The sequence below is a fragment of the Sceloporus occidentalis genome, unplaced genomic scaffold (genome assembly GCF_023333645.1).
Source record: "Sceloporus occidentalis isolate IW3139 unplaced genomic scaffold, rSceOcc1.0.p SCAF_3, whole genome shotgun sequence".
In the NCBI taxonomy this organism is placed as follows: Eukaryota; Metazoa; Chordata; class Lepidosauria; order Squamata; family Phrynosomatidae; genus Sceloporus; species Sceloporus occidentalis.
The window spans coordinates 124,715,948-124,742,618 of record NW_028316983.1 but is presented as its reverse complement, the minus strand read 5'-3'; the positions used below and the strand labels follow the sequence as shown (position 1 = coordinate 124,742,618).

General features: G+C 41.3%; 1 protein-coding gene across 1 annotated transcript in view; it reads left to right on the top strand.

Moving 5' to 3' along the window:
* Positions 1-26,671, top strand: part of ADCY10 (adenylate cyclase 10) — a 141,811-nt gene that overhangs the window by 59,942 nt on the left and 55,198 nt on the right. The window contains exons 17-21 of the mRNA XM_089518331.1: positions 324-460; positions 5,789-5,908; positions 14,997-15,278; positions 23,335-23,403; positions 23,525-23,578. Coding sequence (XP_089374457.1) covers positions 324-460; positions 5,789-5,908; positions 14,997-15,278; positions 23,335-23,403; positions 23,525-23,578 — 662 coding nt within the window. The remainder of the gene's footprint in view (positions 1-323; positions 461-5,788; positions 5,909-14,996; positions 15,279-23,334; positions 23,404-23,524; positions 23,579-26,671) is intronic.

Here is a 26,671-nt window from a genome sequence, read left to right as displayed (position 1 = left end):
AAAGAGCTCTGTTGCAATCATTCTTCTCTCTGTAGCACTATAGCAGGCAAGTAGGCTTTAGGAAGGGAATCTTCACAGCTTTAGGTGGCCATTTGCTGAAACTCCTAACTTGTGAACACTCATCAGAAGTAGTTGCAAGTGCTAATAGCCTTTGTGCACAGCCATTTGAGCAGTACATTTCTTGAAGCCCAGACTTTGCCATCAACAAGTTACTGCTGGTAGAAGATGAAAGAACCAGAGTAGTGTGGCAATTCATAAACAGTGCTTTAAATCCTTGAATTCACCTGTGACAGTTCCCTCCCTCTCCCCTCCTCCCATGCCAGATTTTTAATACAAAGAAGCCATGGAAATCCATTTTATTGTGAGGAGCTTCTCCGGAATCTGCATCTAAACAATGTGCTTCAGTTCCACCTGGTGGAGGAAGATGAAGAAAAAGAGGATGAATGGGACAGCCTTTTCAGTAAGCTACTGTTCACATGGCATAGCTTTCCGTTCAACAAGTTCCAGAGAATGACAAATTCTCAGTGTGCTTAGTTGGGAAGGACAGAGAATGACCAGTTATGGCAGGCCAATTTTTACAATGTCACAATATATCATGCAGCTCACCTTCTACAGCACTTATGCAGTCTGTTGAGCTCAGCAGGAGAGCAACCAATCGTACAACAGGATACAGTCACAGCTCAGCTGATGGTGCAGAGAATCCCTCAGCCAGGGAGACAGCTGAAGGTCTAGCGCCACTCCCTGCCTCCTGATTAGTCAGACATGAAAGGGTGGTGCAATATAAGCCCAAGGCCTACAAAATAATGAGAGTTTCCCCTTCTAGAGGAAAAGTGCATAGGCTTTCCTGAATCTTTTTTTTCTCAACTGAACCAATAAAGGTGCATCTTAAGCCCCATATGAAGTGTGACATCCTTGGGCTTATTTATAGTCCTATCATTGTCACAGACACAGGGGAGGCCTTTCCTGGTGGCTACTCTCACAGTGTTGAAGAGTGGATTGACCTCATTCTACTCTTCTTCCATCAGCAGGGAAATACTGCATTATCTAGACAATCTTTGGACTACAAATTAGTTGCTGTGGATAGGTTTTAAATGGGGAAGTGCTATACCTTTTCCTCATCTGTTATGTTTTAAATGATTTAAAACTGAATTAAAACCAATCCACTTTTAATCTGATAGTCTATTTTGTTTTAATCTGCATTGTGAATGGCATTTGATCCTACCCTGGGAGAAAGGTGGGATATTAATGAATCAATTAATGTCAGCCCACCTGCCCATATGTCTGCCCATATCCTCAAGTTTCCACCAGACAATCAATAACAGCATCAACCTGTCTCACCTGGGACTATTTTTCAGCCATTCCCTGTGTCTGTGACAGTGGCAGGACCATAAGTAAGTCCAATGATATCATGTACTGGCTGATTCCAGTTCAGAAATACAAACCTCAGCAACATTAGAAAGCTTTATTAAGAAAACTGAGCTGGTAGCGAACTTTACAATGTTGTCAGGACTAAAGTATTTTCAGTTACACAGTATATTAAAAGCACTCAGCAATTCAGACATTTCTGCATATTTACACCTCAACTGTCTTCAAACCAAAACAATCATTTTCCCAGGACCTCCCCTTCTTTCTTCTCCTTCCCATGGAACTGACCTTGATAGGTTACAATTCATATTTCCTCCTGTCGCATAATATCAGATGATTAACCCAGTCCGAGGAAGAAAAACAATCTTTCCACCCAGCATCACCATTAGTGTAGCATATCCCATCATCCAGCATTACTAAGCATATGCAGAATATTTAGCTATCAAGCATGGCAGGAATTATTATCCTGACACAATGAGAACTAGAATCTATTGGCTACTGTCCTCCCTCATTGTTTCCACTCTCAGACCTGGTATGGGGGAAGTCGTGGGCCTCCATAAGACTGCTTTAAGGATTTTGGGTTCTCTGACCTCTGATCTTTCAGAAGGTAACAATATAAGTGGAACGGAATGGGGTGGGAAGTTCACAATTGTGATTTTATGCTCACCATTCACTGAAAATCATTCTGTCTTACAAATAATTACAACTGCAAAAGATGGTTGGGGAAGGTAGCAGAAAAAGAAATAATTCTTTTAAATCAGTGGCGTCACTAGGATTGGTGTCACCTGGTGTGGTAACTCATGGTGTCACATACACACTATGGATCTCCTCCCATAACAGTCAATAAAGAATCCTTAGCAATTAGATAGATAGATAGATAGATAGATAGATAGATAGATAGATAGATACATATCACTAAGTGAATGAATCTTGCCTGAAACCTCAAAATACTGCTGCCAGTTAGTTACCAATACTGAGCTAGAGGGACCAATTGCCTGACTCAGTATAGGACAAGTTATGCTCTAAATATAATCATATTTGACAATGGTGGTTGTGTGTTTTGGTAAGTATGTTGTTGTTTCAGTGTGCCTTCAAGTCACTTCCAATTTATAGACTTCAGTGGGGTTTTCTTGGCAAAATTTATTCAGAGGGGGTTACCCTTATCTTCCTTTAAGGCTGAGAGACTGTGACTTGCCGAAGGTTGACCAGTGGGTTTCCAGTGCTGAACAGAGGGACATTCAAACCTTGGCCTCCAGAGTCAAAGGTTGAAACCACTCCACCACACTGGCTCCCTTTGTTTGTTTGTTTGCTTGTTTTGGTTTGGTTTTTAAAAAATAATATCTTTATTCACAATTATATACATCACATTAAAACATACTCACATTCAAAAAACCAAAACAAAAATATATCTATACTTCAAGGGATCTTACATAAAATTACATTCCCATTCCTTCATCCTTACATTCAGACTCCCATTCTTTATTTTATTTTCTCTATCTCCCTTCCCAGTCTTTCTGTTTACTTTCTATCCCTACTTTTCCTTCCTTATCTTTTCCATCTTTAACTTTTTTCTCTCTTTCCTTATTTTCCCCTCTCCTTCTCTTCCCTGTTAGAGCATATAGATTTATATTACATTTTGGAGTGTGTGTGGGATTCACTTTGACCCCAAACTGACCTCCTAGGGGCACCACCATTTCTCCCAAGCAGAGATGTCAGGTAGGCAGCTTGCAAAGGAGTGGGTAGGAGCCCTAGAGATAAAACTGGAAATTCTCCACAGGAAGTTTGGGAGTTGCTAGACAAGAAAAACCATCTCCTCCAAAAACTAGATCAATACAGTCTGTTTGTTTTCAGCCTCACACCTGATGGCCCAGTGATTAAGTCAATGGCCATCTATTCATCTGTTTGCCTTCCTTGATTGTGTTCAGATCCAAGTGCATTGGCTCAGTCTATTCTTCACCTTGGTTTAACAAAAGCCCAGGTCTTGGCTATAGTAAAGCCATCAAGTTCATAGCCAGGGGCTACAAATTGTCTATATAAGTCTCCATCTAAATGCACACTGGTGTGCTACATTCAGAATACGGCCTGGCTTCATGTCAGACTGAACTCTGATTTTAGCTCCCTTGGCCATTTTCCCCCACGTTTCGGCAGCCATGTCATCTCATCATCTACATCCACATCTGGTTCCCAGAGAAGCCTTTGGAATTATCTCCTGTAGATTTGCCTCTCTCAACTCTCTCCCTATTTCTCTCCTTTACTTTCATTGAGAATTGCGTGTGTGCATGAATGCGTGTGTCCCTTTGTGGTGTGTTTGTTTTTCCCTTTTAAATAAATATTTGGACTTAATTGGAGCAGTCTGTCTCAGCGTCGTCTCTCAAGGGATTTTTGTGGACCTCTCATATACACCACGGGACACGGTTTCACGAGGGTGTTGTTAGGACCCTCCCTCTCAGCAATTTGAACTAAATTCAGAAATTCCCCTAATTAGGTCCTTCCTAACATTCCCCCCCCCCCCCCCCGCATACTTCTTTCTACCCCTACCCTTCGTATCTCGACCTCTTTCTTCCTTCTTTCTTTTTCCCTTCCTTTTGACCTTCACTTTCTCATACATTCTTCACATACTTGTACCTTCTCCCACCTACATCTTCCATCATCATCATACTTTCTTCTATGCCTAATCCTTATTCATCTCTTACCATCTCTTACATACCACCTTCCTTCCTTGCCTTTTCTAGGAATCTCTTTTCTAATTCTTGACTTCCTATCTACCTTAGTTCTATCTTCCCCAACTTTCATTCTTACCTATTCTATTTCGGAAGTTTTATTTTCCATTATATATGTACCTTGTATCTAATATTACTTTCTATTCTATAATTTATATAATTTCTAAACTGGGAAGCTTATTACTACAAGCGTATCCCATAATCTTTCGAAATGGTTGATAACTGGTTTCCACTCTTCATAAATTTCGTCAGCCGGTTTCCCTTTAAGTAACTGAGTTAATTTATCAAATCTATTATTTCATATAATTTAAGAATCCATTCTTCTTCTCTGGGGGATGTCTTTACTTTTCCATTTCTGTGCATAAATTAACCTAGCTGTGGTTATTAAATAATACAGTATTTTCCCATATTTACTTTCCAAATCATCTTCCAATATTCCCAATAGATAACTATCAGGAGACAATCACATTTTAACATTAAGCATGAAATTTATCGCCTTGTTAATTGTTTTCCAATATGTGTTTGCCAATTATTATTATTATTATTATTATTATTATTATTATTATTAATTTTATTCTTATCCCACCTTTCTCCCAAACTGGGACCCAAGGCGGCTAACATACATAAAACACAACAATTATAATTGTACAGCTTTCTCCTCCAGCACCTGGGAATCAGTTGGAAGAGGTCCAGAGAAGGAGAAGTAGGGACAGAAGTGGTATTTCCCCCTTTCCATCCTTCCATATAGCCCCCTAAGTTTTACTCTCGACTTATCCACAGATCATATCAAAATCCATGATTTTGACCCTTAAACCTTCCCTCGATTTATACATGAGGTTGACTTGTGCATGAATATATATGGTATTCTTAGATCTTCAGGGGAAGCCTTTCTTTTGGTCCTGCCACCATCCCAGGCTCATCTGGTGAGGACACAAGAGACAGCCTTCTTAGTGGCTGTCCCCACCCTCTGGAATACACTTCCATGATAAGCTAGGCTGGCCCCTTCCCTGATTTCTTTTTGCCAGCAGACAAAGACATTTTAATATATAATAATCTCCAGGGATGCGTTCATCATATGGGGTGTATGTTTAATTTATGTTTTTTAAAGCATTTGTATGTTTGATGTAATTTTATATTGTTTTAGCAAGATGATTTTAAATATTTTTAATTTTTTATTGCAAAGTTTTTATTTTATTTTTATCTGTGAGCCACCTTGGGTCTCTTTCTGGCATATAAATAAAATAAAATCAATGCAGCCCACAGTCTGCAGATCTCAGTGACTGATAATAGGGAGACTTGGAGGTCTTTCATTCATACGGTCACAGTGAATCAGTCGACAGCAGTTAAGAACAAAACAACAACAGCACTTTGTCTTAGAAAATTGCTTTTACTCTGCCTTTAAATAATTTATTTTCACATTGTGTTTTTCCTGGGCCATGGAAACCTACTGGGTGACCTTGGGCATGTTACATTTTCTCAGGAAGACAAATGCCCCTCTGAACAAATTTTGCCAAGAAAACCCCATGATAGGTTCACCTCAGGGTTTCCATAAGTCAGAGATGACTTGAAGGTACACAGTAACACCAACTTTGGGGCTCCTAGTGGGCTGTAAAATGATTTGTAAATATTTTTAATAGATGGTAATTGTGATGTGATTAAATCAAATTATCTCGCTGATGGGTTTTTTTTTCTCCTCCATGAAGCTACTACTGTTCTTAAAAGTCAAGACTCCAAAAACTTAAACAATGAGGCTGAATCATACATTTGCACAGTCAAGCAGAATGTGAAACTGCACAGCATAATGCTACCTCCAACATTAAAAGGTGAGGAGATGAGCTAATCTTTGTGAAATGCTATCTTCTTCTTGAAGCCAGAAACCATATAAGTCCTATGATTCTATTACGTGGAAGGCTCATACAGCCACCACATGTAAATCTGTTTTGAGCAGCCCAGTAGTGCTTTTTCATGTGAAGCTTATTACAACATATTACCAGAGACAGAGTTAGTACTATATGTGCATAGCAACTTCCTAATTTTTAAAATAACTTTCAGTGGTAAGCCCTCCCTGATTCCCTTTAAACAGTATGTCCTCTAGCGACCCATTGACCCATAGCGATTCATTGATCCTGTGTGCTAGTCTCATACTTTTCCATATAGTAAGATTGGACCATACCTATGATATGTTTGTTTTTAGTAGTGAAGGATGAACATCCTCAGGTGGATTGCTCCTCCTCATTCTGAAAGACAAGAATGGAACAGATCTTTTTAGGTGACCATAGAGGAGATACTGTTTAAAGGGAATCAGGGAGGGCTTACCACTGAAAGTTATTTAAAAAATTAGGAATGTGACACTGCTTCAAATATTTAAGTAGGGCTTGCAGCTACAAAATTGATTTGAAGTTCTTTCCCTTATCAGGGATGATGAGGGGAAACAGCAGGGACAATCCTCAGGGAAAGTGCAGGGGACCCTGGGAGTGCCACCGCAAGGAACAGCCACTGCTAAGCCTTGGAGGTGTGTGGTGGTGGTGGGTGACTCCTTGCTGAGGGGGACAGAGGCAGTGTGTTGTCTCCCTGGGACAACAGGAGGTGTGTTGTCTCCCTGGGACAAAATTCTGTGATGTGACAGTGAGGCTGACAAGACATGTCAAACCTACCGACCATTTCTCCTTCCTTTTGGTCCATGTGTGAACCAATGATAGTGCAAGGCACAGCCTTCAGAATATCATAAGGGATTTTGAGGCTCTGAGGAGGAAGCTGAAAAAGCTGGATGCACAGGTTAACATTTCATCTCTTCTCCTAGTTGAAACAGGGATGTAGCCAAGGGGGAGGATCTGTGGGGTCCGGACACCCCCTTCCATTAGATACAATGAATGGTGTGTGCTGCTGCGCCGCCGTACCCAAGCCCCATTATAATGATGATGATAATAATAATAATAATAATTTGTTTTATTTATATACCGCTATTCCAAAGATCATAGTGGTGAACAGCAAGTAAGCTAATTAGCAAGTAACAGTCTGGGTACTCATTTTAGCGACCTCAGAAGGATGCAAGCCTGAGTCGAGCTTGGGCCCTTTTGCTGGTCTTGAACTTGCAACCTTGTGGTTTTAAGTGAATGGCTGCAGTACAGGCATTTAACCACTGCGCCACCAGGGCTCCATGGTGATGGCACTTAGTCTGGACCCCCCCCCCCTTCCCAAAATCCTGGCTACGTTCCTAGTTGAAAGACATATTCAGGAAGGGAGAGGAAAATAGTAGATGTGAACAACCAGCTCCACAGATGGTGTCACTGATTCTTGGATCTTGGCCTGCAGTTTCAGAAGCAGGACTTCAGGCAAGGGGTAGGTTGTACCTGAAACCAGTGAGCAGAAAGGTTTTGGCCAACAGTCTCAAAAATTTGATCAGGATCAAAATGGGGTTGTATTATATGTGAAACCAAAGCTTAATCCAAATGTAATAATATCAGATAATTGTCAGAACCAGTATATTAGGTTCAGTTATAACTGATTAACAAAGTATATAAGAACCAGTAATAGAGGTTCTGTCTTAAAGGGGTGAAAGGGGGGGGATGGGTAGTAGAATGGAAAGTTTTAATTTAGCTATAGCTTAGACTGGAGGCATACCATAGGAGGGGGGTTAGTGGAATGTTAGTGATAAGGGCTTGAGAACTGTTTTGTGTCCAACGTTAACTGGCCTGGGAGGAAAATGGTAACTATGGTGATGTGTGTGTGGATGGTCTAGTTGGGGCTGAGTATGGAGGAGTTGGATTAGGGAGGGGCTATGGGCTTTAAACTGAAGAGAACTTTCTTTATGCTTTAGATTTTGCAAAAACGTGTCAGTTGATTGTTTCTGCCTTAGTTCTTCAATAAACTTCTTTTCTTTTGAATGAGGTTTTTTTTTTTTTTTGTGAAACCTTGGTCTGACATTTACAGATCTCACAATAATAAAGGCAGATTTATAGTGGTGGAGATTAGAGTGAATAATGTTAAAATATTAACAATTGGGATATATGTGCCAATAGAGGAAAGATATACATTTTATAAAGCATTAATGAATAAGGTAATATATTTGAGTTATGAGAACTGGTGGTTGTTAGGTGATTTCAATGGAGTAGGTGATCCAGAATTAGAATCATAGAATCATAGAGTTGGAAGAGACCACAAGGGCCATCCAGTCCAACCCCCTGCCATGCAGGAACTCTTAATCAAAGCATACCTGACAGATGGCCATCCAGCCTCTGCTTAAAGACCTCCAAGGAAGGAGACTCCACTAGACTCCAAGGGAGTGTGTTCCACTGTTGAACAGCCCTTACTGTCAGGAAGTTCCTCCTAAAGTTGAGGTGGAATCTCTGTTCCTGTAGCTTGCATCCATTGTTCAGGGTCATGTTCACTGTAGAAGCAGAAAACAAGCTTGCTCCCTCCTCAATATGACATCCCTTGAAGTATTAAAACAGGGCTATCACCTCTTAACCCTCTCTTCTCCAGACCAAACATCCCCAGCTCCCTAAGTCGTTCCTCATTGGGCATGGTTTCAAGACCCTTCACCATTTTAGTCACCCCCCTTTGGACACACTTCAGTTTCTCAATGTTCTTTTTGAATTGGGGTGCCCAGAACTGGACACAGTGTTCCAGGTGGGGCCTGACCAAAGCAGAATAGAGTCGCACTATTACTTCTCTTGATCTAGACACTATACTTTTATTGATGCAGCCTAAAATTGCATTGACCTTTTTAGCTGTTATTTGTACCATACTCTCATGGCCTGGAAAAAGTGCAGGCACATTCTTGCTCCAAGCCCTTCACCAATACAACCATTTATTTCTCATCCCCTGTTTGCGGAGCCTGATAGGTGGACTTGTTTCCATCCATGGTACAGCAGGGTGTTTTTTTTATGGTGAGAGACCTATTTGTACATGGTAGACCCAGGTCCAGAGAGTGTCTGATCAAGGCCCTTTCCCCCTTTGAGCCCTCTTGGATGCAATTGAATCAAACTGCATCCTTTTTAGCTCAGCTTGTTAGGAGGAAAGAACGCCCTCGCTCACTTACTCTGTTTGAATGCATGTGTATAAACGAAGATACTTGCATTAAAGGCAGAGTGGCAAAAATGTATAAGTGGTTGCTACACAAGACTTTCAGTTGTGGGCTGATTCATAAAGTGGGGTGGGAGATGAATTAAACATTCAAATAACAGATTCAGAGTGGCTCAAAATCTGGAACATATAAATCTAATTCTTTAGTCCTGAAAGAAACCACTCTTAAAGTTGTGCATAGATGGTACCTCACACCACTACAACTTGCATGCATTACTAAGAACCCCACCTCGTGCTGTTGGTGAGGGTGTAGTAATAGAGGTACCTTCCTGCACACATGGTACGATTGTCCAAGTGTATTTGCATTTTGCCATTCAGTAGTTAACTTAGTTTCAGAAATCACTGATCAAAAAATTGTCCCTTCTCCAGAACTTTTATTGCTTTCAGTGTTTATTAATGAAAACAAGACATTACACAATAAAGATATTATTGCATTTTTGTTGGCAATGGCCAGGTTTAAATTGCCAGGGCTTGGAAAACTGGAAAGGTCAATATGACTGATTGGTGGTCTTGATTTTGGAATTTTTGGTTTATTGAAAAGCTCACTGATCAATCTAGAAGGTTGTGAGGGTGGAATCTTCTTCTGTCTTTTGAAGAACGATGGTCCCCACTTATATCTTATCTCAACAACACTGGAGAAGAAGTGGGTCTTCCTTTGTAATATGATTCCCTTTCGATGACTGAACTGGTACAAAGAAGGTATCTCTTTGTCCATCCCTGTTTTTATGTAATGTTGCCCTTTTACATCCCATGTGACCTTGAATTTTTGAAGTTGGTTTTTAAAAATCTGTATTTTAGTTTGTTTTTGTTTTTGTTTGTATCTGTTATTGTTTTCTGCCTTTTTTTAGTAAGAAATAAAATTTATTTTTTTAAAAAAGGAGACAAATGGGATCTCTCTTGGGAAGCCTAGTTTTCCAAGTACCACTAAGTACCAGTTTTATTCCACAAAATGTTATGTTCTCTTTGTCTGCAAGACTTGTGCATCCAAAGAGGTTCCCAATTATGCTTTATCACAACCAAAATAGCAAAAATTAACACAGATTTGGGTCAAGGAAAAAAAAAAACCTAGAAACTCCTGCCCCTTTACAATCTCCACAATTGCAAGACTCTATCAAATTTTCTTTTTACACATGGTTCCAAACAAACATGTCCAGGCTGTATAAGAGATCTATAGTTTAAACACGAGAGAAGGAACTGAAAGTACACAAAATCATTTGAAAACAGAATCGAGGAAGAGACCAAAAAGGGAGGCCTTGGTATTTTGGAAGAGAAGCAGCAAGATCTGGTTTGGTTTGAGACACTGTCACTCTGTTGGGTCACACTCTCTCAGAAAGGAGAGTGGAAAACACAACTCACAAAGAGAGCAAGATCAGACTTAAAGTAGCAAACTTAGCAAACTTGGTTAAGCAAGAGGTCTCAAACAGACCAGGTGGTCCACAAACTCATAGACATGTCAGGACCATTGAGTTTATCAGACAAGGGGAATTGGAAGTATAATCCGATGGCAATCTGAATGCAATCATGGGGTTTAACGTTATTGCGTGAAAACCCACTACACACAAATTCGGACAATGGGAAGTCAGTCTGAACCAAACACAATCATGTGGTTTCACGTTATTGCGTGATAGACTGCCACGTGCAAATTCGGGCAATGGTATGCTATTTTCGAGCAATGGGAAGCCAGTTCGAATGCAATTCACGTAATTGCATGAAACTAGCAACTTTAAGTGAATGTGTTTTGGGCCCATTTTCTTTTCATTCAAATTTAAGAGAAATTCCTCCCGTTTGATAAACTCCTATGTGTCACACTGGTCTGAAACTGACATGGATGTGGCCACAAGGAGGAACTGGAGAAGAGTTTATTACAGTTCAAGTGGCAAGTGTATGAGTCAGCATTTGGTGAGCTGTGTATCGTGGGAAGTCTGATGTAACATGTATAATAGGTGAAGTCAGCCAGCAGTGCATCATGGGCAATGTTCTGATGCAACGGGTACTGGGTATGAAACCAACCAGGTTTCACTGGTGGCATGACTGTAACATGACTTTTAAGAAAAGCACCTATATAAGGGAGAAGATAATTATTTCCATTGTTGGGTTGTTATGGTCGGTGGTTGGTGAAGCACTATGTTAGTTTGTATAGCTGTATTTAAGACGGCTATCTGATACTCTGTGTGATTTTTGTAAATAGTTTGCAAATAGTTTGCAACAAAGATTAAAAAGCCCTCCTGCTGAGTGAAGTCTCGCGGTCCAATCAAGAGCAAACCCTTTTCTCTATCACAGAAGCTCATGTGATGGCATATTTGTTGGTGTCCAGCAAACCTCTCTCTGGATCTCAATGTCAACTCATTTCCTTGTACCAGTCTGATGTTCCTATCACTGGCTGCAATGTACAACTCTTTGCTTCTTTTTTGATAGCCATAGCCTTGGAGGGCTATTCTTGCAAGCTACATTTTTCTAGCCATTTATATTTCTGGATCCTCATTTGTGTTTTGTTCTTATGATTAGTATAAATCCTTGGCCAGTTGTCCTGGCCACAATAGGCTCAAGATGTGTCCCATCCAAGAGTACATATCTGGGGACAAAAGGTCCCGAAACATTACTTCTGCTTCCAGGGCATCCCTGTCTATGGGGGACATGTACAGCCTGGCCAACTGTGGCAGATGTGAGCCTGTGGCAGATGGATAGCTGTTTGCAGCCCGAAGCATCCACTTTATGCTAGGAGAGTTAAGGGTCCCAACAAATCAGGGATGCTGTTTTACTTAGAGGCCATTCAGACTACCTTTTGCACAGAATTGTAAACCAGATTAAAAGTGGGAAGTTCCCACTGGCGCTGGTTTAAAGACACCTGGATCAGGGGTTTGCACACCTGATCCAGGGCAAATCCCCCTAAGAGCGGTTTTTCTGAAAGTGGATTATTTCTCGTTTCTTTTTGGAAAACCCGTTTCTTCCCTGCTGGCCCCGGTCATGATCAGGTCAAGTTCAGGGGAGGGATTTAGGTCAGAGGGTGGGCAGAACATGCCTCCCCTCTTGCACCAGCTTTTTGCAAGCGGCTTTCTCTCTCTCTCTCTCTCTCTCTCTCTCTCTCTCTCTCTCTCTCTCTCTGTGTAATTTTTATTTTGACAGATTATGCAAATGTTTGTGCTACAGATTGATACATATTGATAGAATGTGTATGCTTGTGCTACATTTCCCTTTCGTTTGCTTGCTGCAGCCAAAATAAAAGCAATGAAGCAAAGGCTTCTTTGGGGGCAGATCGGAGGACAAACCCCAGAGCAAGGATGCTTGTGGTTTGGGGAAGATCGGAGGACAAACCCTAGGACAAGGATGCTTGTGGTTTGGGGAAGATTGGAGGACAAACCCCAGGACAAGGATGCTTGTGGTTTGGGGCAGATTGGAGGAGAATTCCCATGAAAAGGAAGCTTGATTAAACACAATTGACAATTTGACAGAATATGCGAACCTTGCTGCTAGGTTTTTAAAAGGGGGCGGGGGGAAGCACACATGCCATTGACAAATGGCTGCATGTCATGTCACCATTGATTGACAACAAGGAGGCTCCATCTTAAACCACAATTTTGGTGAGTGTGAACATCTGTGGGGTAATCACAGTAAAGGTAGTGGGAACTTCTTACCGGGGAGATTCGGTATGGGGGTTACCGGATCTGCCCAGGTCTACCCAGGGCAAATGCCCCAGTGGGAATGGAGCCTTAATTCAGATTTCTGTAATGACTCAGGGAAAGGAAAAGGAGTTGTATTGTAGATCTGTTACTCATGAGTAGTGTTGTCTCTGCCACCAGAAAAAATGAGTCAATCCTCATCTGTTTCTCTGCTTTGAAGGATTCCTGGTTTTCACTATTGTTATTGGGACAGGCCTGGATTTTTTTATTTATTTTTTGCCTTTGGGTGGCATTTTAAGATGTATGGGGGTGATAAAATAAGATAATGTTCGGAGGTTAATTCAGTAGTTGCTAGTCTCTCACCATGTTGCCCTGTCCAAGGGGGACAGGGTTGTCCTTCCTTCCAAACCTGTACCAGCCATTTCCATGAGAAGCTTATGTGAAGCTCTCTTGAAGCTCCCAGAGAAATCTTTACTCCCCACACATCTACTTATTAACCATCCCCAGGAATGTAGGCAGCCAACACCATCTTGTGCCAGCATATCCCATCATCCGGTATTTAATTGAATTCAGCATTAAAATACCACACACAACTAAAGTGTGTAAGTATACATTATGGCAGGAAATCTGAGGGACCTGGATTCAACATCATTACATCTGCACAGTATTGCCCAGGAGAGCTGAATGAAGTGGCCAGGGCCCTTTTATATTCTGCCCCATATGAGCATCATGTAGACCACCTGGCAGGCTGCTGTGAAGAGTCTGCATGACTCTTTAAAGATTAAATGTAATCTCAGAGCAAATGTAATCTCAGAGCCATTGATAATAATCTTTGGGAACTCCTGGAAAACAGGAAAAGTCCCAGCAGACTGGAGGAAGGAAAACGTGCTATTCCACATCTTTATCAGTGACTTGGGGGAAATAAATGTTTTACCTTTTTTGGAGGTAAAAACCTCAAATACAGTTGGCCCTCCATTTTTGTGGGGGATCCAGTCTGGACCCCCCTGCGAAAATGGTGACTCACCTATATTCAAGCCCCATAGGCAAGCGTGCACGGGGCGCACCCCATTGAAAATAATGGAGGTTGCCCCTCCATGAATATTCAAGACTGCAGACCTCAAGTCCACAAGACTGTAGTAAGGTTAAGAGAGGTAAGAGAGAGCCAGTGGACTGGGACCTTACTATTTGCGGTTTCTAACTCCAACAAAGGTAAAACAATATTGTTTCTAATATTGGGATGGGATTGGCATGTTTTACCCGAACACCACCTACATTTTCCTGATGCAAAGCATGAAGGCTTCTTAAGAAATTCAGTGTCCTCCTCCTACAAAGTGGCCTGTGGCTTCACAAAGGATGGAGACATATTGGATTTCAAAGAAAGTATCATTTTTGTGTTGCAAATGGATTTTAAATTTCCTAGACTTTGAGAATCTCCCAGGAACATGGTCAAAAGGAGGAAGTTCAACCTGTAAGAAATACCCCTCCATACCATCTGAGAACAAAGTCAGCAAAATGCAGGCCAATGACTAACATCTTCAATAATTTTTCTCCTGTATGGATTTTAGCACATTGCCTGATGAAGATGCCAATGGAGCTTCGAAAGCTTCCAACATGTATATTGTGCATTTTGGTTGTCGCAATAAAGGTATCATTGTTTGGATGTTATTGATTTTGCTATATGGCCAACATGGCTATCTCTGGATATTTCAGGCAACACATAGCAAGATTTAGGGAAGCATATATGGCATAAGTATAGACTACATAATAAAATACTCTGGCATACTTCTTACAGCTATGTGAAGTCTAATAGAAAACTCAAACAGTCTCTTCTTTTCTTGAGTAGTAATAAAGTCTTATCAGATGTCTCTGGCATAGTGTCAACAGAGGAACATGAATTTTCAAGTGCTACCTCTCTATTTAGTGACTTTCTGAGGAACAGGAAGAAAACATCACCAGTTTATGTTAAGTGTTCCATGCTCTATCTCAGCAAGATGTGATCTGAGTGTTTCCTGTGTTATACAGTACATGGAGTTTGCCTTGTCTTTTCTTTATAAAGTTCGATACAAACTCTGCATCTCTATTTTAAATATCATTCTAGAACTGTCTCGGTATTCTGACTACACTATTGTTATGGGGCGCTTTTTAGGCTCAGTTATTTAGCATGTGCCTTCACTACGTTTCTGACTGTATGGCAATTTTATCTGCTTAGGAATTGCCCTGGCTGAGCTAGACAACATGAACCCTTCAGAACAGATGGTGGTGAAATGTGCATCTGTCATTGGTGTGACCTTCACCACAGAACTGCTTCTCCATATCCTCCCTGAATGGACAAAGATGAAGATGAACCAGACACTGGCAGCCCTGGTGGAATCCCATATCTTTCAATGCTTCACTGAAATAAAAGAATTGTATGCCACACTGAAAGAAGATGAGTTCTCCAGTGAACTCCACTTGTCCTCCAAGACTGTTAAACCAATGGGGAAAACATCTGGTAGGCATGTTCCTAGGAAACTGAGCTTATGAAAAACTTTCTAGTTTGGTTGCTCTGAAGGCCAGGAAGACATGTGGGTATAAACAAGACCATTTTTATATGTGCATTTTATGTTAAGCTGCTGAATAGTGAATTAAGTGTAATTTAGGTAACACCGTGTTACCCAAAAAGCTGGGGTCCTGGGAGGGCACCTACAAAGAATATTTGAAAGGGAAATAATGGCCTGTTACAGACTGCCAAAATAAAGCTGCTTCAGATCTCTTTGGAGATATGCTATTTAAATGATGCATGGGTCCTAAGAGTCCGGAGGTCGCGCCAAAGCCACACTCCATTCCTAAGCACTGGAGTGCAGCTTTGGTGCAGCTTCTGGATTCTTCGGATGCATGCATCATTTAAACAGCATACCTCCAAAGAGACCCGAAGAAGCTTTATTTTGGCAGTCTGTAACAGGCCTAAGATAACTCAATTTAAAGAATATCTTGGCTGGGACAATATTCAGCCTGGGATCTTACCCTTTTATAATGGTTCCAAACCACACAGAACTCCAGAGGCAATTCCAAATCAGGCTTCTTAATTTTATTAGTAAAATAACCATCACACGTGTACACACACACACACACGAACGTATGAAGCAAAGGTGAGAGAAATAGTGACTGAGGGTTGCTAAAAGCTGATACTACCTTTCCTGTAGCTCTGATCTGGGGGCATCGGATGGAGATTGATTCCAGGTGAGATTTAACCAAGGCAGAATAGAGTGGTACTATTTCTTCCCTTGATTTAGACACCATACTCTTATTGATACAGTCTAGAATTGCATTGTCTTTCTTAGCTGTCACATCACATTACCAGCTCATCTTCAGCCTGTGTCCACTAAGACTCCTAAATTTCACATGTACTACCATCAACCCAGATGCCTTCCATCCTATATCTGTGCATTTCATTTTTTTTAACTTCCCAAGTGTAGTATCCTACATTTCTCCATGTTGAAATTCATTTTATTAGTTTTGGCTCTGCTTTCTAAACTGTTAAGGTTATTCTGAATTCTGATCCTGTCCCCTGGGATATTAACTACTCCTCCTAATTTAGTGTCATTTGCAAATTTGATAAGTATGCCTTCTCTCTGTTCCCTGTTAGCATTTTGTCATCTTTTCCTTGCAGCGGCCCTGCTATGTCTTTTCTCTTCCTTTTGCTAATGCCATAACCAAACAGCCCCTTTTGTTGTTTTTCATCTCTCTAGCAAGCTTGAGCTTATTCTGTGCTTAGCTTTTCTTACTGTCTCATTACATGAGCTGGCTATTTGTATGAATTCTTTGATGATTTCCTCAATTTTCCATTTCTTATACATGTCCCTTTTAAAATTTAGCTCAATTGAAAATTCATTATTATTATTATTATTATTATTATTAATAATAATATCCCAGTCTTCTCCCAAGACTGGGTACCAGGGTGGCTTACAACATTAAAAAACACCATACAATTAAAAACATACAAAAACAATACGTTAAAATAGGATTAAATTACTACAATAATTAAAGCAAATTCAATGCCAAAATATCAAATACTTTAAAAAGATAAAAATGCTTAAAATATAGTACCCCAGGCCATTCTTTAAAAGCATTCTGTTTTGAATGCCTGTCTGAAGAAAAAAGTTTTCGCCTGTTGGCGGAAGGCCATCAAAAGAGGGGCCATGGTCTCCCTGGGCAGGGAGTTGCAGAGTCTAGGGGCAGCCGCAGAAAAGGTCCTCTCTTGTATCACCACCAACTGTGCTTGTGATGGTGGTGGGATGGAGAGAAGAGCCTCCCCTGGGGATCTCAGATCCCAGGCTGGCTCATATAGGGAGATACAGCCTGCCAAATAGCCTGGACCTCAGCCATGTAGGGCTTTATAGGTCATCACCAGCACTTTGAATTGTGCCCAGAAACCAACGGGCAGCCAGTGGAGCTGTTTCAACAGGGGCATTGTGTGCTCTCTATAACCTGCTCCTGTTAGCAGCCTGGCTACAGCTCTTTGAACCAGCTGAAGTTTCTGAACATTCTTCAAAGGCAGCCCCATGTAGAACGCATTACATTAGTCCAAACATGATGTAACCAAGGCATGTACCACTGAGGCCAGATCCAGCATCTCAAGGAATGGGCACAGTTGTCACATAAGGTTTAAATGTGCAAAAGCACTCCTGGTCACTGCAGAAACCTGGGCCTCCAGGTTAAAAGCTGAGTCCAGGAGTACCCCCAAGCTACAGGAAAAGAAATTCCACCTCAACATTAGGAGAAATGTACTGACAATAAGAGCTGTTACACACTCCCTTGGAGAGTGGTGGAGTTTCTTTCTTTGGAATTATTTAAACAGAGGCTGGATGAACATCTGTTGGGGATGCTTTGATTGTGATTTTCTGCATTGTGGGGTGTTGGACTGGATGGCCCTTGTGGTCTCTTCCAATTCTATGATTCTATGATAACTATACAGCCACTATCTGAAGTGTCCTAAACAATAAAGGGTCTTTTCTTTCTTGGTAGCATTTTCAGTGTGTTTGGTAGCGTGTATAATGCTATCTTTAAAAACACTTCATGCAACTTCTTGTTGAAAACAAAAGAAAGAACTTAATTTACAAAGTTTATTATATTTTTTCTTATTCAAGCTTGTTACAGTTTTTGAATTGTTTCAGTAGTTGCAAATCTTATCACGTTCTCTCATTTGACACACTGTACTTTTCCTTTCACTCTTGGTTCACACAGAACCTATACCCAGCTTCTTTAACTGTTAACTTCAAGTTATCTGCTACCCTAACAATAATTTTAGCTGAACTTCCTCAGTTTAACTAATCTTAACAACATCTGCTCCTCAGACAGCTCCTAATATTGTCCACAGCCTTCCCAGCTGTAATCCTGCAAGATATCAACACACATTTTAATTCTGGACTTCTCTTCTCACTAAATTGGGTAACTAATTGCTGCCTTGAGTCCCTGTATGCTGCCTTGAATCCCTATATTGGGAGAAAAATGGGATATAAGAAAATAATAACAACAACAACAACAACAACAACTAAAACCTCTCAAACTGTGCCTCGCGGCAGTCCCACTCAGCCCCCTTGCTGCTAGCTCAAGATGAAGAGGAGCCTTTGCTGAGCAGCATTTGGATTTTGCTCATCAATCAATTACAAATCCGCCTAACAATTGTATGTGTCTAGTGCACATTTTACCAGTTTGTATGCAGGAATATCATGGGGAACCTCGTCAAAGGCCTTAGTGAAATCAAGATATGCTATGTCTATTGTTTAGCAGGGGAAGTCTACAGTCTTGTTCAGTTCCTCCTTAAGACTTTTCTGAATGGACACTGAGGGACCTGCTGCAATCACCTGCAACACTTGTGGGATGTTTGTCTTCTAGCCCACAGATGTGGGGAACTTCACCTGCACTAAGTGCAAGTTGGTAGCCCTCTTACAAGAGAAAGTACAGCAGCTGGAGGCCCAGGTAGCTACACTTCAGCATCATAGGGAGCAAGAGGTTTTTCTGACCAGAATGGACCAGAAGGCCCTGGATGGGAAACACATAGAGGAAGTTGCTGGGGAGGAGGAGGTCAATTCACATACAAAAGAAGTAGATAGTTGGAGGAATGTCACACACAGAAGTAGGGAAACTAGGGAACGTTCTGTGAGCTTGCAGCTACAGAATCGATTTGAATTTCTCTCTATTATCAAGGATGATGAGGAACAACAGCAGGGACAGACTTCAGGGACAGAGCAGGGGAGCCTGAGAGTACCACCAGAAGGAACAGCCACTGCTAAGCCTTGGAGAAGGTGTGTGGTGGTCGTGGGGGACTCCTTGCTGAGAGGCACTGAACCAGTGGTTTGTGGGCCTGACAATGAGTCTCAGGAGGTGTGCTGTCTCCCTGGGGCAAAGATCCATGATGTGACAGAGAGGCTGACAAGACTTGTCAAGACTACTGACTGTTACCCCTTTCTTTTGGTTCATGTAGGAACCAATGATACTGCAAGGCACAGCCTTAAGCATATTCATAAGGGATTATGAGGCTTTGGGTAGGAAGTTGAAAGACATGGATACACAGTTTGTCACCTCATTTCTTCTCCCAGTCGAAGGGCATGGTCCAGCAAGGGAGAGGAAAATAGCAGAGGTGAATAACTGGCTCCGCAGATGGTGCCGCCAAGAACTATTTGAATTTTTGGATCATGGTCTGAGGTTCCATGAGGAGGGACTTCTAGCAAGGGATGGGTGGCATCTCACGCCAGTTGGCAAAAACGTTTTTGCCAACAGTCTCAAAAATTTGATCATGGCCGCCTTTAAACTGAGTTATGTGGGGGAGGGAGATAGTATTCTGGAATACAAAAGGGCTGGAGAAAATAGTCAAACTGTCATGGAGGGAACATAGACAAACAGTGCAAGGACCCAAAAGTGGGAGGCAAAAAAACTTGCACAGGCAGCAAGTAGGGGGGACCCATGGTCTAAAATGCCTCTACACTAATGCACAGAACATGGGTGATAAGCAAAATGAACTTGAACTCCTAGCACAACAAAGCAAATATGATATAATAGACATTACTGAAACCTGGCGGGATGAATCTCATGATTGGAATGCAGGAATACAGGGGTATAACCTTGTTAAGAGACATGGGCCAAACAGAAAAGGGGGAGGAATAGCATTATATGTCAGGGACATTTACACCAAAACATTAATATCTAGCAAATTCCTCACTTGCCTTGGAGACAATTTCATTGTCCAAAAGGTGGAAGAGGCAACAAGGAGATGAGTTATTTTGGATCTGATCCTAACCAACAGCGATGACCTAGTTAATGGAGTAGGATGCTTAGGTGGGAGTGATCATGTACTCCTGGAGTTTGTTATACAATGGAAAGGAGAAGCCAGGCATAGTCAGACACACATTCTAGACTTTAGGAGAGCTGATTTTAGTAAACTTAAAGAATTACTGGGGGTGATCCCATGGTCAGGAATACTAAAAGAGAAGGGAGTTCAAGATGGATGAGAGTTCCTCAAGAAGGAGATACTGAAGGCACAATTTCAAACCGTTTCAATGAGGAAGAAAAATGGGAGATGTCTCAAGAAACCACAATGGATAAATAAGGAACTTTCAATTGAACTAAGTTTTAAACAGAACATGTATAAGAAATGGAAAGAGGGGGAAATCACCAAAGAGGAATTCAAACAAATAGTGTAGGGGTAAATTCAGAAAAGCTAAAACACAGAATGAACTCAGCCTTGCAAGAGAGTTTAACAACAACAAAAAGGGCTTTTGGGGTATGTCCACAGCAAAAGGAAGAAGAAGGAAACAGTAGGGTCACTGCATGGAGAAGATGGCAAAATGCTAACAGAGGACAGAGAAAAGGCAGAATTACTCAACACTTTCTTTGCTTCAGTCTTCTCAGAAAACGCAAAGGATGCTCAACCTGAGGATAAAGGAGCAGAGTACAGAATAGGGGAATTTCAGCACAAAATAAGTAAAGAGATAATACAGAAATACTTGGTTAATATAAATGAATATAGGTCTCCAAGACCAGATGAACTACATCCAAAGGTATTAAAACAGCTGGCAAATGTAATATCAGAGCCATTGGCAATAACCTTTGAGAACTCCTGGAGAACAGGAGAAGTCCCAGCAGACAGGAGGAGGGCAAACGTTGTCCCCATCTTCAAAAAGGGAAAAAAGAGGATCCCAACAATTATCGTCCAGTTAGTCTGACATCTATATCAGGAAAGATTGTAGAGCAGATAATTAAACAGAGAGTCTGTGAACATCTAGAAAGCAATGCCATAATCACAAAAAGTCAACACGGGTTTCAGAGAAAGAAGTCATGCCAGAAAAATCTAATTTCTATATTTGATAAAATTACCAGCTTGATAGATAAAGGGAATATAGTATATCTTGATTTCAGTAAGGCTTTTGACAGGGTTCCTCATGACATTCTTGCAGTTCTGGACGCCACGGACATTGAGAAACTGGAGTGTGTCCAAAGGAGGGCAACTAAAATGGTGAAGGGTCTGGAAACCAAGCCCTATGAGGAACGCCTTAGGGAGCTGGGTATGTTTAGCCTGGAGAAAAGAAGGTTAAGAGGTGATATGATAGCCCTGTTTAAATATTTGAAGGGATGTCATATTAAGGAGGGAGCTAGCTTGTTTTCTGCTGCTCCAGAGACTAGGACCCGGAGCAATGGATGCAAGCTGCAGGAAAAGAGATTCCACCTCAACATTAGGAGGAACTTCCTGACAGTAAGGGCTGTTTGACAGTGGAACACACTTCCTCAGAGTGTAGTGGAGTCTCCTTCCTTGGAGGTCTTCAAACGGAGGCTGGATGGCCATCTGTCGGGGATGCTTTGATCTGGATTTCCTGCATGGCAGGGGGTTGGACTGGATGGCCCTTGTGGTCTCTTCCAACTCTATGATTCTATGAAACAAGCTTGTAAAATGCGGGCTAGACAACATAACTGTTACATGGATTTGTAATTGGTTTACAGGCCGAACCCAAAGTGTGCTCAACAATGGCTCATTTTCATCTTGGAGAGAAGTGACCAGTGGGGTCCCACAGGGCTCTGTCCTGGGCCCAATGCTATTCAACATCTTTATCAATGACTTGGATGACAGAATTGGGGATATACTTATCAAAGTTGCAGATGACACCAAATTAGGAGGAGTAGCTAATACCCCAGAGGACAGGATCAAAATTCAGAATGACCTGAATAGACTAGAAAGCTGGGCCAAAGCTAACAAAATGAATTTCAACATGGAGAAATGTAATGTATTGCACTTAGGGCAGAAAAATGAAATGCACAGATATAGGATGGGGGACACCTGGCTGAACGAGACTACATGTGAAAGGGATCTGGGAGTCCAAGTGGACCACAAATTAAACATGAGTCAACAGTGCGATGCAGCAGCTAACAAGGCCAATGTGATTTTAGGCTGCATCAATAAATGTATAGTGTCTAGATCAAGAGAATTAATAGTGTGACTGTATTCTGCTTTTGTCAAGCCCCACCTGGAACATTGTGTCCAGTTCTGGGCACCACAAGTCAAAAAGGTCATTGAGAAACTGGAGCGTGTCCAAAGGAGGGTGACTAAAATGGTGAAGGGTCTGGAAACCATGTCCTATGAGGAACGACTTAGGGAGCTGGGGATGTTTAGCCTGGAGAAGAGATGGTTAAGTGGTGATATGATAGCCCTGTTTAAATATTTGAAGGGATGTGATATTGAGGAGAGAACAAGTTTGTTCTCTGCTGCTCCAGGGAACAGGACTCGGAACAATGGATGCAAGCTACAGGAAAAGAGATTCCACCTCAACTTTAGAAGGAACGTCCTGACAGTAAGGGCTGTTCGACAGTGGAACAAACTCCCTCAAAGTGTAGTGGAGTCTCCTTCCTTTGAGATCTTTAAACAGAGGCTGGATGGTCCTCAGTCGGGGAAGCTTTGATTTAGATTTCCTGCATGGGAGGGGGTTGGACTGGATGGCCCTTGTGGTCTCTTCCAACTCTATGATTCTATGAATTGTTCTGACCCCAATGTCTTACTTGAGTCTATTGCCTCCTTAAGCAGGAGTCCTGCATTCTTCTCCGCAGTGGAATCATTAGGGTTTTTGTCACCTCAGTGCAATAACTTATGCTGTCATCCATAGGTTGCCTGGCAGATACCCCAGCCACCAGCCAGGCTGCCTCTCCCGCGGTGGGGATAGGGTGCTGCTACTGCTTAGCAGCTCCTTCTGGGTATGACTCCCTTTACAGTCTGGCCAACAGCGCCACCAGACCCGATAGGCAACCCCAGAGCAGTGTTCTTTCTGTACTTAGTGTTCTTTCTGTACTTAGTAGCCTTTTTTCCCTAGACTGTGAATTTTCCGGACGTGAGGATAGATATTGAAAAGCTTTTTTAAGAACTACTTTATACTCTTAAAAAAAGAGATAATTAATCAATATAACAGTTCTTTCAGTTCCTGGTCACTGTCTTTGGTAAAGTTGATTTCAATTGTAGTGTTGGTGATTTAAAATGTTGAAAAAGTATTTTCAGATAACTTTTTTTGTCAACTATGTTTCTCTTGCAGTTTGTAAATATTTGTCCTTAGCCAGCTCTAAGCATGTTGCTCTGGAAAATCTGCAGGAATCAAATGGTGGTAAAGTATTTCATTTATACCAAGTAGAGTGTAGTATAGTATTTCATTTACACTTATCCTCTTGAACGATAGGAAGCTATCAAACATGTATTTGTATTCGTTTCATTTTCCTCACCTTTAGACACAATTTCTTGTGAGAGCTGGAAGGAAACTAGAGTTCCAAGGCGTAGCAGAGGTAGGTTGCTCTCTTTAATATACTGATAACTACTGAAGAAACTGCAGGTGAAAGATTGAAAGTCTATATTCCATTTAAAAATCCAAAAGTGGGTTTATTGGCACCTGAATGAAGCATTTCTTATTCCCTGTTCTAGCTCATAGCGAGTCAAAATAATTTCAGTTTGCAGAAGATGAATTGCAGAATTGCAGAATCATAAAATTAGAAGAGGCCTCATGGGGCATGAAGCCCAATGCCCTGCTCAGGGCTAGACTATCTCCACAAGGTAGCTGTCCAGTATCTTTTTGAAGATGTCCAGAGAAGGGTACCCCACCAACTCTCTCAGCAATTGGTTCCATAGCCAATTGCTCCTATTCAAAAGATTCTTCTAGTGTTCAATTGAAATATACTGTCCTGTAACTTAAAATCTGGGGCAGCACAGAACAGGCCTGCCTCCTGTTCAGTACTGATGGTAAAATAATAACAGAGAACAATGAAAAAGCAGAACTACTCTATACCTATTTTTCACTGGTTTTCAGTTTTCTCCTCAAAAAAAGAACCGTGTGCTTTCATAAATCAGCAGAGACCTTGGCAAGGTAGTGATGCAAAGAATTCTCATCAAAATTCGATAAACACACAAATTTTTCTGTTATTTTCTCTGTGTTGCAACAGCTAAAAAGGCCAGTGCAATTTTAACCTGCATCAATAGAGGTATAGTGTCTAGATCAAGGGAAGTAATAGTACCACTCAATTCTGCTTTGGTCAGGCACCACTTTTCAAAAAGGATGTTGAGAAACTGGAGTGTGTCCACAAGATGGTGACTAAAAAGGTGAAGGGTCTGGAAATCATGGCCTATGAGGAATGACTTAGGGAGTTGGGGATGTTTAGCCTGGAGAAGAGATAGTTAAGAGGTGATATGATAACCCTGTTTAAATATTTGAAGGGATGTCATATTGAGGAGGGATCAAGCTTGTTTTCTCTTCTCCGGAGAACAGTACCCGGAACAATGGATGCGAGCTACAGGAAAAGAGAGTCCACCTAACATTAGGAGGAACTTCCTGACAGTCAGGGCTGTTCGACAGTGGAACACACTTCCTTGGAGAGTGGTGGAGTCTCCCTCCTTGGAGATCTTTAAACAGAGGCTGAAGTTCCTGCATGGCAGAAGGGGGGTTGGACTGGCTGGCCCTTGTGGTCTCTTCCAACTCTATGGTTCTATGATTCTATAAGAATGTAGACAGGTTAGAGTAGGTTTAGAAAAGGGGAACAAAGGAGACCAAAACATATGAGGAAAGGTTGAAGGAGCAGTGCATGTTTAGCTTGGTGAAGAGAAGACTGAAAGGTGACATGATTGCACTCTTTAAACACCTCCAGAGCTGCCTCAGAGACGAGGGTGCAGGCCTGCTGAGTACAGTAGCTCCAGAGGAAAGAGCCAGGTCTAATGGTTTTAAGTTACAGAAGGTAGATTTCAATTGAACATTAAAAGGAACTTTTCCGCAGAAAAGTGCCTAGAGAGGTGGTAAGCTCTCATTCCCTGGACATCTTCAAAAAGAGGTTGGACAGCTACTTACTGGAGAAGCTTTAGCTGGAGATTCTACACTGAACAGAGGCCTTTTTCTGCTCTAAGATTCTATGGTTCTATCATCCCTGTGAGAACTCTTAAGGTATTTAAAGTGGCATTTTTCTCTTTAGAAGAGTAGTTCAGCATTTATTAAATAGGGAGTGGAATAAAGTGTTTAACTGGGAGAGAAGAAGCAACACTGAAATTAGAAAAAAAGAAGAAAAAGCTCATTTGAAACTAGCAGAAGAAGAAGATCACGACAAAGAAGAAGAAGATGAAGAAGACGAAGAAGAAGAACCAAAGGCCCAGGGTAGGTGTTAATATTAATACTAATGCTAAGGCCCAGTAGAACTAGTAAGTATTTCTAGACATCTGCCAGAGTTTTATTTGTTGTACAGGGATTCAGACAAGTTACTCTTCAGCAACAGGATTCAGAAGTCACAGGTTTACCTACTCTCTGATCCTGAGATGAAAGATAAATAAACAGTAAATAAATGACATGCATGATTTCAGCATAGTTTTTGCACACAGAAATTTCGAGTAAAAATTGAGTTGGTTTATAGGAGGTGGATTTTTCAAAGAGCAAAATCTTCATTAAAACAGATTTGTCATCCATCCTGGAAAGCCTAGATTATAATGATTATATGTATTAGCTGTTTTTACAGTTTGTATTTTAACTGCATAACTTGCTTGATTTTGTATAGTTTATATTTTATGACATTTAGATTGTGCGCCATTGGCAGGTTATATGCTGTTTTGATGATGCCTCTAAAGTGCAATGCAAATTTATGGCACTATATAAATAAACATTAATAATAGTAATGCAGGCGGAGACAAGGGTCTTGAGCAGATGAGGCAAAAGGAGCAGCCAGAGACTGCTCCCACCCTGATTGCTCCAGGGCCATGCTAACCAGAAGCCGCAGTCCTGAGGCCGGCTGCTGCCACAGTCCCAAACAGGCCACAACAGGGTTTGGGTCACTTCAGGTGGCCCTGTCATGGCCCCGACATAGCTTCTGCATGGTTTTGGGGCATGCGTCATCAAAATCACCATAGCCCCAAAGTGTGCAGAAGGTGCTTTTTTTCTGTCTGTTTTGGGCCTAAGAGTGGGTGTGTGAAAGAACTAGAACTTGAAAAGATCTGAAGGAGTAAAGATTTACAACTAAGCACATATACAACTAAGCACTAAAGATCCGAAGGAGTAAAGATATACAACTAAGCACTAAGCACTAGAATCATTCAAGCCATGGCCACCTGTCAGGGATACTTTGATTATGGCAGGGGGTTGGACTGGATGGCCCTTGTGGTTTCTTCCAACTCTATGATTCATTGCATGTGCTTTGCTTTTGCCCATCATTTTTCTGGTACTTGGTCAATTATGGCTAATAGTGTGAATCTGTTTCTTACACTTTTTGTCTATTTTTGCCAAAAAGTTGTGGTGTTAAATGCCACCTGTATTGCATTTTCATTAGATTCTCTCTTAGGTCGTAATTAGGGGTATACTTCATTTGTTTTTCCCAGTTTTTCCCCCATTGCTGTTTATTTCCAAATTAATTTGC